The 15,241-nt window shown below is 35.1% G+C and overlaps 2 protein-coding genes and 1 long non-coding RNA gene across 3 annotated transcripts; 1 reads left to right on the top strand and 2 right to left on the bottom strand.

Annotated features, from left to right (window-relative positions):
• Positions 1-1,176: 1,176 nt before the first annotated feature.
• Positions 1,177-4,535, bottom strand: LOC119080628 (neprilysin-2-like). Its single transcript, XM_037189036.1, has 8 exons — positions 4,424-4,535; positions 3,816-4,357; positions 3,581-3,757; positions 3,025-3,331; positions 2,756-2,801; positions 2,269-2,684; positions 1,955-2,202; positions 1,177-1,642 (listed from the first exon to the last, which is right to left on the bottom strand). The coding sequence occupies exons 1-8, from the start codon at positions 4,497-4,499 to the stop codon at positions 1,298-1,300; spliced, it is 2,157 nt and encodes a 718-aa protein (XP_037044931.1). The 5' UTR covers positions 4,500-4,535; the 3' UTR covers positions 1,177-1,297.
• A 2,888-nt stretch (positions 4,536-7,423) lies between these two features.
• On the bottom strand, positions 7,424-10,464 carry LOC119080627 (neprilysin-2-like). Its single transcript, XM_037189035.1, has 8 exons — positions 10,330-10,464; positions 9,722-10,263; positions 9,483-9,659; positions 9,117-9,423; positions 8,984-9,032; positions 8,498-8,913; positions 8,187-8,434; positions 7,424-7,888 (listed from the first exon to the last, which is right to left on the bottom strand). The coding sequence occupies exons 1-8, from the start codon at positions 10,406-10,408 to the stop codon at positions 7,544-7,546; spliced, it is 2,163 nt and encodes a 720-aa protein (XP_037044930.1). The 5' UTR covers positions 10,409-10,464; the 3' UTR covers positions 7,424-7,543.
• Positions 10,465-11,060: 596 nt separating this feature from the next.
• Positions 11,061-13,862, top strand: LOC119080629. Its single transcript, XR_005088358.1, has 3 exons — positions 11,061-11,126; positions 11,165-11,169; positions 13,846-13,862. It is a non-coding gene; the product is annotated as an uncharacterized LOC119080629 (long non-coding RNA).
• The last annotated feature ends 1,379 nt before the right edge of the window (positions 13,863-15,241 follow it).

Genomic DNA, 15,241 nt, shown 5'->3' with positions numbered 1-15,241 from the left:
TGAAGTGGGGTTTCAGTTATTATTGTTTATTATGAGTTTATGTGTGAATTTTAGTATGCAGAACTGATTCCGCCATTACGACACTTACAATTCTAAAAACTCAAGTTTCGAAAGAATATTTGTGATTAGTTTATCGAAATTCGTTAGAGGCTTGGTGACTTCTATAAATCATCTTCAAGGCCGTTTAAAATGTCACGTCAAGAAATGCCATCCACATTAAAAAAAATCATACAAATGAATGAATGAAACATTTAACGAAACTTAAGTGTGGTTACGTCTGAAAGTAGCGTATCTTGAAAATAATCTATATATGAGGAGAGATTGAACCGATTTTTTTTTATTTGGGAAATGTCTTTTTGTGACGTTGACTGCATAACTCTCATAATCGGACTCAGAAGTATTTTGCGAGAGCAAAAGAAAAAAGTGGAATGTTGCTTGATTCATTCTACTTTTTTCTAGCTAGCGTTCAAATTTGCAAAAAAGACTTCCTAACCGATTTTCAACAATTTTTTCACAAAATTTTTCATTGTACAATTAATAAAAGATTTGGATGTGTAGAAAAAACACTAGCTGAATATCACCAGCTGGTGTACAAACAAAAACAAACAAACCTACACACACATAGTGCATTCACGATTCCATAGCACCGAATGAATTTTTCGAATAGCTTTCCAACCTCAGGTCCGAATGAGATCATTTTCATTAAAGTTCATCTTTACCCTCAGCCACATCAAAAAAATGGATGAATCACGCCTTGATTAATGAATTAATGTGTAGATGATTTCGAAAACTCTCAACTTCGTTGACCTCGTCTAACAAGAAAAATCTAACTAGATAGAAACGTGAAATTTCGGCGAAAAAAGAACCAGTTACAACAGAAGACCTCTCCTGGTGATTTGGCTATATTCATCTATTCTCTGCAACTGCGACAAAAATAAACAACAAGCTCTGGCTGATGGGCTTATATTACCAAATATCCATTAAAAAATGAAGTAATAGATTTCGAATAAATCGTTCTGTAATGTCAAAGTGATCAAAAGAAGTAATAGACCCGAAAATAACACTTTGCTATACTATATATGGATGAGCTTGCTATTTGTCAAATGTCTTTAAAAATAAAATCTGTCTACTGAGGAAAAGTTCATAGTGTGACAGCTAATAAGAAGTTAATGGGTTGGTGAAATTGTTTATTTCTTAAAATCGGTCAAATATTGAGAATGCGTACAAGTGGTAAAGTTCATAATTAAAATAAATTTATTATTAAGGATCACCCGTCCTTAGTTCATTGGCGCTTCGATTACCAAACAGTACATTTCATCTCTGGATTCATTGGTGTGTCTACAGAGCATTTGAAATCGTTGGCAAATGTGTCCGGAGGCATATTACTAACGACTCCATTGACTCGAGTTTCCCCTGGCGCATGACTGTCAGTCAAAATCCACGATTTCAGAGAGTAATCTTCATACACTGCACACCATGATTGAGCATATGAAATCCAAAATAGTTGTTGCTGATTGTATTTCAGTTCTGGCAGCAAATTTTCCGGTCCATTGCGTTTGATCCAATTTTGGTAAGCTTTATACGACAATTTGGTACCACCATTATCAGCAATATTCTCACCTTGCATGACTTCACCATTCAACTAAAAGTTTCGAAGGTCAGAGATTGCGTACATTTTACATTAATTTTAAATAGGACTCGAAAAAAGGTAAATCGTTGACAAAACCATGGCCTTAACGTTTAGGTCAAGTCAGGTAAATTCAGATATAAGCCTGACCTGGTCAGACTCTAGTTTCATTCATAGCTGAGAGATCAGCTTCAGTTAACTGGCTTATACTTGTTCACTTCAAGTTCTGGTCAAACTAGGCTCAAGTATTTTCAGACATCAGATTCAGGTGAACCTAATCTGTTCCCAGCTTTTCAATTCATAAACAATGTAAAGATTCAAAATTACCGTCAGATTTGTTTGTCGATCCGTATAATTACCATACTGATCGATAATGCATTGTACTCTATCCAAAAAATTGCTTTCCGTCGTTGAATTCCACCAATCCACTAAATTCCCGTCAAAATCATATTGTCGACCTTCGTCGTCAAAACTGTGAAACATTTCATGTGCAATCAAACTTCCCATATGACCATAATTTAGGTATTGTGGTCTTTCGAGGGAAAAGTGGCTCTTAAATAGCGTGAGTGGAAATTCTGGAATAAATTGTGATGAAAACGAGGAATTATTCTCGAAACATTTTTTGTTGAATGTTCACATACGAATGGCATTTTCACCGTATCGATTAAAAGCATCAACAGAAGCTAAATTCAATATTGTTATCGAGTCCCAATTCAATTTCTCTACGGGCTCCCGTAAATTGCCGAAATTCCTATCAGTTGCAAATTTCTGCAGTCTGAGCAAATTAGTGAACATATCATTTGGGTCAATGTCCAGATTTTCGTAATATTCGTCAAGTTTTGCCTTATCGGCCGTTTCATTTGGGATGTCGATGTAAGTTTGGATCATTTTCGCCTTTTTTACAGCTGATTGTCGAGTTTTTTCATCCAACCACGGTGTTCGTTCCATCGTGTCAATTAACTCATTTTGAATTTCGTTTACAAAGTTTAGAGACGTTTCTTGCAGTTCTTTATCAAAATATTTACGACCGTACAAAATGCTCACTGGTACAGGAAATCTAATAAATTCAAAGCAAAATTTAAGATTTTTGTTAAAGTTGAGGAACAAAATTTTTTCGAATTGCTATACTCTGTTGATGTCTTTTTAACACATATTCTCCAGGTAACTTCCGTACCTATAAAAAAGAAATTGAAATTACAAATTCGAATCTTTATTAGGAACCGTTCATAAATGACGTCACACTATTGTTGAGATTTTTGAACATTCATCTCCTCCTCGTCACGCAAAACGGGTCAAAATCGGCCCAATTTGTTAAGAAAGTCACGTTTTCTTGAACTTGAACAGCCTACCCCTAATAGCATGACGTCATATGAACGGCCTCTTATCATCAAACTCACTCGAATCCCATTGAATCGTACGGAAATCATATGTTAGTGCTTCGGCTACACTGTACACAGTTCTCCATAACATATAATTGGCTATAGTGCGTCCTGATGTTGAGTTCAACAGTTTCCCCAGCTGTTCGAAGAACTTTGGCACTGAGTTGATAACAATTTCATTTTCGTTCACTTTTTGATCGGTCGGCATGAATGCGTTGATGAAATCCAACCAATCCAGATACGGATACAGTTCTTGTAGATCTTTTATTGCATATGGATGATAGTAAGCTGAGACATTACGAAGCTCTGCGCTTGAGAATGATATCTGGTGTTAAAAAGACAAAATAACAAATTTGATTTGTTATTAATAAAATTGTTGTATTACAGTGAACGACATCTCAAATGTCTCACTGTCATTTTTTTCAGAGAATGTCATTGTGAATTTGCAATGACACAATACAATTCTCAGAAAAATTCGACAGTGAGACATTTGAGATGTCGTTCACTGTAATAAAATTGTTGTATTGCTTGGTTATTACAAATTTGATTTGTATTGAGTTAAATCAATTTTTACCTTAGCCAGCTCAATTTCGAACTCAAGAGCACTTTTCATTTCTTCTGCTGCACGTTCTGGACTTGCTTTAAGGGCAACGGCAGTATCGATCATTGTTTTGTGAAAATCTCTGACATCTTCATCACTAAAGCCGTTGATTAAATACGGACGCTCCAAGTCGAAGTCTGTTTGATCAATCTGTAAAATTTTATTTTTTCTTCAGTTTGTCTTTGAAAGTGTAAGTGCAACGACATACATATAAAACGTTTTTCGATGAATTTTTGAGATCCCTATCAACAGTTAAGCCGAATACCATGTTTGTGTTGAGTCCCATACCCTTCAATTGTTTTAATAGTTCTACCCAATTAAAATCAACTTCTGACCACGAATCGCCTTCTAGAATGGGCCAACCACCCAGCTCGTGCAAAATGTCAGTCAAAGGTTTAAGGCCACGCTTCTCAATCGCAGTAGTGTTTAAGCACGACGAAAAGAAATTTTTGGCCAAACTGATTGCCTTTAACTCATCCGGTTGAGTTTCTCCGCGCAATATTTCATATAAGTATAGTTGTACTCTTCTGCTTAAAATAGCAAACGGGTCAAGCCATCCATTGTCGGGTTCTGTGTTTTTCACGAAATTTCCACAAGCGAATTCATAGAAATTGTCGCATGGGTCCACGTTCTCGTTTAATTTACTTTTCAACGCTGCTGCATCATCGATGCATCGTGTTGTATTACACACTGATTGACTCGCTGTTGGGACTTCTTCTACGATCCGTGCTGTACTGTCTGCGTGCTTATCTACATATTTGAAGTATTTATATGAGTTTTTGTCAAATATGCTTGTAACGATTGTAGAAAACTTACGTTCACCGTGTATACTCAGAGTGTGCGTTGATAAAAGCGAGTTCAAGACAACTAGAATCGTGGCTAGAGTACGCATTTTAATTATTATTCAATTTTGATAGTTAAAGAATGAAATACAAAAACTTTCTGATCTGTGCTTACTTGATCTTGCATATTTATAAAAAAAATAATTCAGAAATAGTACATTACGCATTGCAAATTTTCTGGCTTTAGGAGCAAGATATTCCCACTCCTCAAGACATAAAACTTACAATCAACATAGCGTTGTAGTACGAGCACTAAGCTCTATGGGTTTTGCTAAAATAAAAACGACGAAAACTTAGTTCCAAGGACCGTAATTGTACGTTTACATACCGCAAGCACGTAAAGTATTTGTTATTGATGGATCACGCGGGAAGAATTCAAATGATCAGTTTCATAATTTATTGGTGTTGTCAATGACAGTAACTGGTTTTTGTTTTGAATTATATTAAATTTGATATATATCATTGCATTCACTTGTCTTACAAAATAAAGGACTTTAGCAGAGACAGAAACTCTTAACTACAAAGTCTTTATCTTTATAATAATTTGCTTTGGTTTATAAATAGAATGTGAAAATAAGTCCACTAATGTGATTAAGATTTCGTTTCGTAATGAAGTCGTTTTCAGTAGTCAAGGCCTATTAACTTGGCAGACAGCGAAAAATTACCATTTTCATTAATTTCAGTAATATTTCTGTAGTCACGAAAATTGATCAGATTATCTAATACTCACTGGTCACCGGAGCACGTGTTCGATGTTCAATGTTTTTAGTTGTCATTCAAAGCGTTACATACAGGTGAAGAATTTTGTCCAGCTCAATGTCTTTAGCTTCAGAGACATCAGGTCCACGGATTTTATTAATAAAATCAACATCCGGCGACATTTTGGCGGTAATTATTATTAATTACTGAACCATTCATAATTATGCCAGTTCTGTCAAAATTTTATATTTTTTTTACAGTCAAAGGCAGTCAATTTTCAGCATAAATTTGCTTCAGCTGTTTTTCAGCTGATCCACGCATACAATCAAAACTGGTTTTCCTTGTTCATACGGTTGAAGCTGCTACACGCACGCGCATGATAGTGGTAAAACCGTATAAAGACGTATAAACGGTTGTGATTGTTTGTATGGATCAGCTGAAAAACAGCTGAAGCTATAATTTATGCTGAAAATTGACTGCCTTTGACTACTACTCGAGTATAAAAAGTTAAACTTGGGTCGGGAATTGCCCTATTGTAAAACGGAATCTTCAATAAACGAATATAAAAAAAATTTAATAAATAATTGCTGATCAGCAATTTATTTACAAAGTTAATTTACAGAGGTCAATTTCACATTTCAAACATCCTAAACTTGACCTGCAGAGCCGAAATGAACTTTTTGTAACCAAAATTGTAGTGACCCTAGTGCGTCCGTCGCTTTACTTTGACCGTAAGCCTATTGCTCACCTAGACGTAGGTAAAGTAAAACTAATACAAAATCTGTACTTCTTAGATATTGAGCATAGCACAATTACGAAGCGAGGTACGACATTCCTTCCAAAAGTAAGTAACCAAGTTGACCAAAAATATTAATTTATTTATATAAGATAGAAAAAGAAAGAACGAAAACAGACTAAAAATCAACGCGTTTTATGCCTAATCAATTCATGCTCAGAAATTTCACATTTGTTGAAAGAAAAAAAACACCGGCTTGTTCTTCCAACAAGTTGACGATAGAATCGATTCCGCACCTTTCCAAGAGTGCGACCGTAGGGAACATTCTCGGCACATTATGAATGCATTTTAAAATTTAGTTCTGAGTTACCTTCAATTAGTTGAGATTCGTCAAAGCACCTAGCAGGGTAATAGAAAAAAATAAAGTAGTACTTTAATCGAAGTATGCGAATATTTCTATACCTTTTTTTTCAAATTGTCATTGCAAAATTACCATTAAGGCTGCTAATGGTATTATTGGTATCAAAATACTACTCTATTTGACGTGTAAAAATCTCTATTACCCTGCTAGGTGCTTTGGATTCGTTCGTGATGTTCCGATCCATACCGGTGACGCATAAGTCATTTTAGGGCGAATGATGCATTTATACAAAGTCAACTTTGACTCGGTTGATAGCAATGAATTCCGACAGAGGATCGGGTAGAGTGCTTTGAAGCTGTTTAGCGCCTTCGTTCTGCACGATTCAACTTGTCTCGTAAAATTCAGTTTGTGATCAATCACCATCCCGAGGTATGTCACTTCCGTTTTAAAGCTGATTAACGAGTTGAAGTACAAATGCATCGATGGTGTTCGTCTGCTTGATCGATCAAATTTGAAAAGAATAGCTTGCGCCTTGGCACAGTTAATCTTGATCTTCCACTTAACGAAATATTTGTGGATCTTCGAGCGGCTATTTTTGATTACGGTATTGGACTGTTTCGGTGAAGAGAGAATGGCGGTGTCATTTTCCAAAAAAAATGGGTTACGGACCCCCATTTTTACCCATTTTCGACCGTTAGACCCTGACTTTCAGTTTAGGGAATTAATGTGTAGATGATTTCGAGCACTTGGTATTTTTACAAGAAAAATCTAACTAGATAGAAACGTGAAATTTTCGTCAAGTTCGATTTTCAAGTAAAAAATCCATATGACTTAGAAGTTCACAGTTCGGCTTCGGCGAAAAAAGGACCAGTTCCAATAGAAGACCTCACTTGGTGATTTGGCTATATTCATCTGTTCTCTGCAACTGCGACTAAAATAAACAACAAGCTTCAAGCTCTGGCTGATGAGAGCTTATATTACAAAATGTCTGTTTAAAAAAATGAAGTAAAAGATTTCGAGTAAATCCATCTGTAATATCAAAGTGATCAAAAGAAGTAATAGACCCGAAAATAACACTATGCGCATATGCTTGCTGTTTGTCAAATGTTTATGAAAATAAAATCTCTTTACTGAGGAAAAGTTCATAGTGTGACAGCTAATAAGAAGTTAATGGGTTGGTGAAATTGTTTATTTCTTAAAATCGGTCAAATATTGAGAATGCGTACAAGTGGTAATGTGAATAATTAAAATAAATTTATTATTAAGGATCACCCGTCCTTAGTTCATTGGCGCTTCGATTACCAAACAGTACATTTCATCTCTGGATTCATTGGTGTGTCTACAGAGCATTTGAAATCGTTGGCAAATGTGTCCGGAGGCATATTACTAACGACTCCATTGACTCGAGTTTCCCCTGGCGCATGACTGTCAGTCAAAATCAATGATTTCAGAGAGTAATCTTCATACACTGAACACCATGATTGGGCATATGAAATCCAAAATAGTTGTTGCTGATTGTATTTCAGTTCTGGCAGCAAATTTTCCGGTCCATTGCGTTTCATCCAATTTTGGTAAGCTCTATACGATAATTTGGTACCACCATTATCAGCAATATTCTCACCTTGCATGACTTCACCATTCAACTAAAAGTTTCGAAGGTCAGAGATTGCGTTCATTTTACATTAATTTTAAATAGGGCTCGAAATAGGTCGACACAAAAACCAGTTCGGCCTGAACGTTCAAGTAAATTAAGAACCAGAACCTGGCCTGGCCTGAATGTAGTTTCATTCATAGCTGATAGATCAGCGTCAGTTAATTTGCCAGATTTAAGCCCTGGGTTCAGGTCAAACTAGGCTCAAGTATTTTCAGACATCAGATTCAGGTCAACCTGATCTGTTCCCAGATTTTCAATTCATAAACAATGTAAAGATTCAAAACTACCGTCAGATTTGTTTGCCGGTCCGTATAATTGCCATACTGATCGATAATGCATTGTACTCTATCCAAAAAATTGCTTTTCGTCGTTGAATTCCACCAATCCACTAAATTCCCGTCAAAATCATATTGTCGACCTTCGTCGTCAAAACTGTGAAACATTTCATGTGCAATCAAACTTCCCATATGACCATAATTTAGGTATTGTGGTCTTTCGAGAGAAAAGTGTCTCTTAAATAGCGTAAGGGGAAATTCTGGAATACATTGCGATGAAAAAAGGAAATTAATTTAAAAAAAATTGACAAATTTTCACATACGAATGGTATTTTCAGCGAGTCGATTAGCAGCATCAACAGAAGCTAAGTCCAATATTATTAACGAGTCCCAATTCAATTTCTCTACGGGCCTACGTAAATCACTGAAACTCCGATCTGTTGCAAATTTTTGCAGTCGAAGCAAATTAGTGAACATATCATATGGTTCAACGTCCAGACGTTCGTAATATTTGTCAAGTTTTGCTTTATCGTCCGTTTCATTTGGGATATCGATGTAAGTTTGCATCATTTTCGCCTTTCTTACAGCTGATTGTCGAGTTTTTTCGTCCAACCATGGTGTTCGTTCCATTGTGTCAATTAACTCATTCTGAATTTCGTTTACAAAGTTTAGATATGATTTTTGAAGTTCCTTATCAAAAAATCTACGACCGTATAAAATGCTCATTGGTACAGGAAATCTATAGAATTCGAAACAAAATTTAAGATTTTTGTTAAAATTGAAGAACAACATTGTTTGAATGGCTATACTCTGCTGATGTCTTTTTAATGCATATTCTCCAGGTAATAACTTCCGCACCTATAATGAAGAAACTGACAAATTCGAATCTTTATTCGGGACCGGGAGCGTCATTTATGAACGGCACCGTATCATCGAACTCACTCGAATCCCATTGAATCCTACGGAAATGATATGGTAGTGCTTCGGCTACACTGTGCACAGTTCTCCATATCATATAATTGGCTACAGTTCGTCTTGATGTTGAATTCAACAGTTTCCCCAGCTGTTCGAAGAACGTTGGCACCGAATTGATAACAATTTCATTTTCGTTCACTTTTTGATCGGTCGGCATGAATGCGTTGATGAAATCCAACCAATCCAGATACGGATACAGTTCTTGTAGATCTTTTATTGCATATGGATGATAGTAAGCTGAGACATTGCGAAGCTCTGCGCTTGAGAATGATATCTGGCGTTAAAAAGACAAAATAACAAATTTGATTTGTATTGAGTTCAATCAATTTTTACCTTAGCCAGCTCAATTTCGAACTCTAGAGCACTTTTCATTTCTTCTGCTGCACGTTCTGGATTTGCTTTAAGGGCGACGGCAGTATCGATCATTGTTTTGTGAAAATGTCTGACATCTTCATCACTGAAACCGTTGATTAAATACGGACGCTCCAAGTCGAAGTCTGTTTGATCAATCTGTAAAAAAATGCTTCAGTTTGTCTTTTATTTGAAAGTATAGGTGCAGTGCAACGTCGTACATATAAAACGTTTTTCGATGAATTTTTGAGGTCCCTATCGACACTTAAACTGAATACCATGTTTGTGTTGAGTCCCATACCCTTCAATTGTTTTAATAGGTCTACCCAATTAAAATCAACTTCTGACCACGAATCGCCTTCTAGAATGGGCCAACCACCCAGCTCGTCTAAAATATCAGTCAAAGGTTTAAGGCCACGATAATCGATCGCAGTTGTGGAAAAACACGACGAAAAGAAATTTTTGGCCAAACGGATTGCCCTTAACTCATCCGGTTGTGTTTCTCCGCGCAACATTTCAAATAAATTTTTTTGTAAACTTTTGCTTAAAATAGCAAACGGGTCAAGCCATCCATTGTCGGGTTCTGTGTTTTTCACGAAATTTCCACAAGCGAATTCATAGAAATTGTCGCATGGGTCCACGTTCTCGTTTAATTTATTTTTCAACGCTGCTGCATCATCGATGCATCTTGTTGTATTACACACTGATTGACTCGCTGTTGGGACTTCTTCTACGATCCGTGCTGTACTGTCTGCGTGCTTATCTACATATTTGAAGTATTTATATGACTTTGTCTCAAATATGCTTATAACGATTGTTGACAACTTACGTTCAGCGTGTATACTTAGAGTATGCGTTGATAGAAGTGAGTATGTCAAAGCGACTAGAATTGTGGCTAGAGCCCACATTTTAAATATTACACTATATTGATAGATAAAGACAGAGGTCTTGCTTCAAATAATGTTTTTAAATGAAATACAAAAACGTTCTGATCTATGTTAATTTGATCTTGCTTATTTATAAAACTTTTGAGAAGTAGTACATTACGCATTGGAAATTTGCTGGCTGTTCCCACTCTTCAAGACATAAAATTTCCAAGCAATAACGTACTAGACTATACGTGAAAATTAGATCTGAGGACGTAATTGCATGTTTACGTATCACTATCACGTAAGGTATTATAATATTGATGGAGAACACGGGAAGAATTCAAATGAACACTTTCATAATTTATTGGTGTTGTCAAGGACAGTATCTGGTTTTTGTTTTGAATGATGTCCGCACTGGACATGTTAAACATATTAAAGATATAATCATTGCATTCAAATGTCTTACAAAATAAAGGACTTTCAACCACAAAGTCTGTATTAAGATTTTGCTATGGTTCATAAATAGAATGGCAAAATAAGTCCATACTAATGTGTTCGAGATTCTTTTCGTAAGAAGCAGTCAAGGCTTATTAATTTGGCGGAAATCGAAAAATTAACATTTTTGTTAATTTCTGCATTATTTCTGCATAAATATTTTAAAATGGTTACCTTGACCTATGCGTATCCACAAATTTATTTATTTGTTTATAGATCAATAAACTGGTCTTTCAACCCAATAACATATCAATCTGTCACAGTCACTAAAATAAATATACTAAAAAACAATAGAAAAAGATAAAGTTTATAAACCAAACTTATCACTGATCAAGTCATGTAAGAATTACACATCCCTGCCTTAAACGGTCAGCTTTGCCTTCATGACACACCTTTTAAAAGCACTCGGTGACTGTTCAAAAATGTTGCATTCGGAGAAGTATTTATCGTGGTTATCCTGCATTCTGTGTAGGGGCTCGTTTTGCACTATGTTACTCGAATAATTCGGAGTGTAAAAAACAGGTCTGTTCATCCTCGTAGTTCTGCCATGATGATAATACGTAATGCTTCAAGGTTGTATCCATATACCCATGTATTATCTTGTGAAGTATGATCTCATCATTTATCAGTCTTCTTGCTGTCAGCGAGGTCATGTTATGTTGCCTTAAACGATCATCGTATTCCGTCTTATGCAAATTGAATTTAAAGAAGTACATCCTGGTGAATTTCCTTTGCACTCTCTCCACAACACTAACATGTTTTTCATAGATTGGCGACCAAACAGCAGCACAATAATCAAGCCGACTTCTCACCAGCGAGTTATAGAGAGTTGTCTATCTTTGTTCCAGTGGATAAAGTTTCCAGTAATAATAAAGTGTCCAAATATTTATGCTCTTAGATTGGAAGATTTGAATGTTTCCAGTTAACTCAACTTCCCACCTACGTTCAACGTTGAAGCAATAGATTTCACAATTATTTAAAACAGCTCGCACATAACGCACTACATTCAGTCAAAATAGTACTTCGATGCTAGTATCTATTAATTATAAAATATTTGTCTACTAAAATCATGGCGTGCCTCCAAAAAAATCCATTGTTTCATCCGATTCAATTCTTATGAAAGGCATGTTACAACGGTGAAGTCTAATTTGTATAATGGATGTAGAATTCCATAGTGATGCAGCAAAACTTGGAATATATTGTATAAACTTGTTGATTCGATATGGTCAATCAGCGGTGGCAGCTAGTCTAGCAGATGGCATGAGGATGTCGAGATTTTACAGAATTATAATATTGCTGTGAATTGTCAAAAGCATTTTTATAAGTTACGTTCAATTGAGTTGAATTGTTTCCGACTAATTTGGGCAGAAGATGCTATTTGTAAATTTATCTACCGAATTCACCTAAATTTGCTAAAATTTACCTTTAGCTTTTTCGCTCACATAAGTATTAGTTAGGAAAATTTCAGCAGATTTCACTGAATTTTGGTTAATACATTTACCAAAATAGGTCCTGATCTTGTTACACTGGTACCGAAAATACAAACCAATAATGTTGCATTATTGAGCCAGATTTTTTTTTTCACTATACTTGATTTATCGAGACTTATTAACGTTAGAATGTTTGTCGAAGCAGCATCCTTCGGAGCTCATGATACTTACATCAAAAAATCATTCAAACATCTGAACGTTACTTAAAAATTATCCGTAATATCATCACTGTTATCAACAATCATGACTAGCGATCGTAGTCTGATAAATATCAAAAATGTTGAAACAAATGAAGCGAAAGACTTTGTTTGAATTTGTTGACTTAGATCAAAGATCAAATAATCAAGTAACAGATTCGAAAACTGTCCTAATGATATGCTTACCGTCTGAGAAAGGTTAAGAATATAAACACTGAAAGGTTCGTTCTAAGTAAGTTTCTAAGAAAATGGATTTTTTTCTAAATTTTAATTTTAATATTTCAGCCTCCAAACTAATAAAAATGGATAATAATAAATATGAAAAATAGACAAAAATTTCAAAAATATTTATAAATAAAGTCATTTACCATTATAAACAAATTGAATAAAAGAAACCAAATTACAATGGAAAGGGTCTGGTCCAGCACACAGATAAATAATTTTCTATACAATGTCGTCGGTAGATACTTTGATTTTTGATGGATCAGAATTCCCAAATACGACTCGGATTCATAACAAAAATAAGCTTAAGCCTCTAATGCACTCATACATGTGTAAGCTATATTTTTGTTGTATATTTAAATGAATGATATTCGTCATATTATTCATTCAGAATGACCTGTACAATTCAACTTTTAAATCTAATAATTTGACATTGAGCACATTTTAAAGTTGCTTGTCATTCCGTCATGAAGATGAACCATAGGAACAGGTTTAATTTGCTATTACTTTGGAATATCGACCTTATCGTTGAGATATAATTTCTGTGTTAATTTCAAGCAGAAAATGATGGCCATCTAACACCTTTTAATTTACTAAATGTTAACGCACTTCAAGCAAAAGTGCTTCCAGTGACAGCTGCCAAAGCAGCAGTTTACAGTTTCAGAATTTGTTTGATACACTGTCCCGTTTCAGTACTCTATTTAGTAGGGTGGGTCGATTTTAACAACTTGAAAATCCACACCTAGTGGCATGTGTACCTTACCAAAACTAGTCAAACTGCATCATTACTTTTTCTTTTCCGAATACTTTTGAGTACCGCACAATAGATTGAATGGGTCTGTCAGGCTTCTTTGAAATTTTCATAGAAATGTTTTTGAAAAAAGCTTTGGAAGGCCTTGTAGAGGCTGAAATAGACGAAAACAAACAAAATCAACTTAATTTAAAAAAATCGGTGCATTCGAAGTGAAAAAATGTACATTTTCTATATAATATTGGGGGTCTGTCAACTTTGAACCACCATAATGTGCAATAAACTTCCTCAAATTTGATTAAATCTTTCTGTTAGAGTTAGAATAGGTAAAAATGATAATGATGTATATTGTCGGAATGTCTCAGTTTGATTATTACCGAAGTAATAGTTCCAGAGGTCTATTTAAAAAAAAAATCTTGTTAAAAACGTCATTTTTCGAAGTAGTAGATTCTAACGCTAGAATGAAATATGTTCCTTCGAATCTACTACTACTACAACTCTACATAAATGCATTTCAGATTAGTTTGATATTTCCAAAGATCTCTTACACAAGTTGAGCAAACATTGAAAATCATGTCCGATCACGAAATAGAATGGGAACAAAGTGAGCAATCAACGTCTCGCGGAGCGTTATCATCTGAAGGCCGATTTGGCTTTATCAAGTCAAGCATTTTAAGTAAAGAAAGAAAGCCAACAAAATTTGACATCATAAGGAGTGTATGTCTGGGTTACGACGATAAACTTGCTGATGAAAACAAAAGCGAACTGTTGGAGTTTTTTGTTCCTGAGGTTATTCTAATTTGGAAAAAGACACAAGAAAAAGAAAAGAAACAAGAATCGACACGGCTTTAAAATGTTCTATGACGATAGCGAAAAACTTTTTGATATTGATCGCTGTCAATGTGTCAGAAATAGTTGCAAATGCGATGATGGTGATAGAATCCCGATCTATTTCATTTTTGATCAACGTGGTGACCGACAATTACGTTTAACTGAACTTCCTGAGCCAACAACGGAAATTTCTACAGATTTCCTTGCGAGAACTGAAACTGAATCGGGAATAACTGGCAATAAATACATTCCAGGAATAGAATCTGTAGAATGTTTTACAATAGAACACGCTCCGAAACGTTTCCCATGCTGTTTCGTGGTCGGACATGATTTTCAATGTTTGCTCAACTTGTGTATGAGATCGTTGGAAATATCAAACTAATCTGAAATGCATTTATGTAGTGTTGTAGTAGTAGTAGATTCGAAGGAATATATTTCGTTGTAACATCAGTATCTACTACTTCGAAAAATGACGTTTTTAACATGCATTTTTTTTTATAGATCTCTGGAACTATTACTTCGGTAATAATCAATCTGAGCCATTCCGACAATATACATCATTGTCGTTTTTACCTATTCTAACTCTAACAGAAAGATTTAATTAAATTTGAGGAAGTTTATTGTACATTATATGGTGGTGAGACCCCCAATATTATATGGAAAATGTACATTTTTTCACTTCGAATGCACCGATTTTTTTTAAATTAAGTTGATTTTGTTTGTTTTAGTCTATTTCAGCCTCTACAAGGCTTTCCAAAGCTTTTTTCAAAAAAATTTCTATGAAAATTTCAAAGAAGCCTGACAGACCCATTCAATCTATTGTGCGGTACTCAAAAGTATTCGGAAAAGAAAAAGTAATGATGCAGTTTGACTAGTTTTGGCAAGC

This window comes from Bradysia coprophila, unplaced genomic scaffold, assembly GCF_014529535.1.
Source record: "Bradysia coprophila strain Holo2 unplaced genomic scaffold, BU_Bcop_v1 contig_350, whole genome shotgun sequence".
Lineage (NCBI taxonomy): Eukaryota > Metazoa > Arthropoda > Insecta > Diptera > Sciaridae > Bradysia > Bradysia coprophila.
This window is presented reverse-complemented; position numbering and strand designations above follow the sequence as displayed.

What these genes read in the sequence shown, in the direction of transcription:
- LOC119080628 (XM_037189036.1), bottom strand. Translation starts at nt 4,499, where the DNA reads ATGCGTACTCTAGCCACGATTCTAGTTGTCTTGAACTCGCTTTTATCA. An exon ending in CATCGAAAAACGTTTTATAT is followed by an intron (nt 3,758 to 3,815) that starts GTATGTCGTTGC and finishes AAAATTTTACAG; the next exon opens with ATTGATCAAACAGACTTCGA. An exon ending in GTTAAAAAGACATCAACAGA is followed by an intron (nt 2,685 to 2,755) that starts GTATAGCAATTC and finishes TGAATTTATTAG; the next exon opens with ATTTCCTGTACCAGTGAGCA.
- LOC119080627 (XM_037189035.1), bottom strand. Translation starts at nt 10,408, where the DNA reads ATGTGGGCTCTAGCCACAATTCTAGTCGCTTTGACATACTCACTTCTA. An exon ending in CATCGAAAAACGTTTTATAT is followed by an intron (nt 9,660 to 9,721) that starts GTACGACGTTGC and finishes ATTTTTTTACAG; the next exon opens with ATTGATCAAACAGACTTCGA. An exon ending in TAGGATTCAATGGGATTCGA is followed by an intron (nt 9,033 to 9,116) that starts GTGAGTTCGATG and finishes TCTTCATTATAG; the next exon opens with GTGCGGAAGTTATTACCTGG.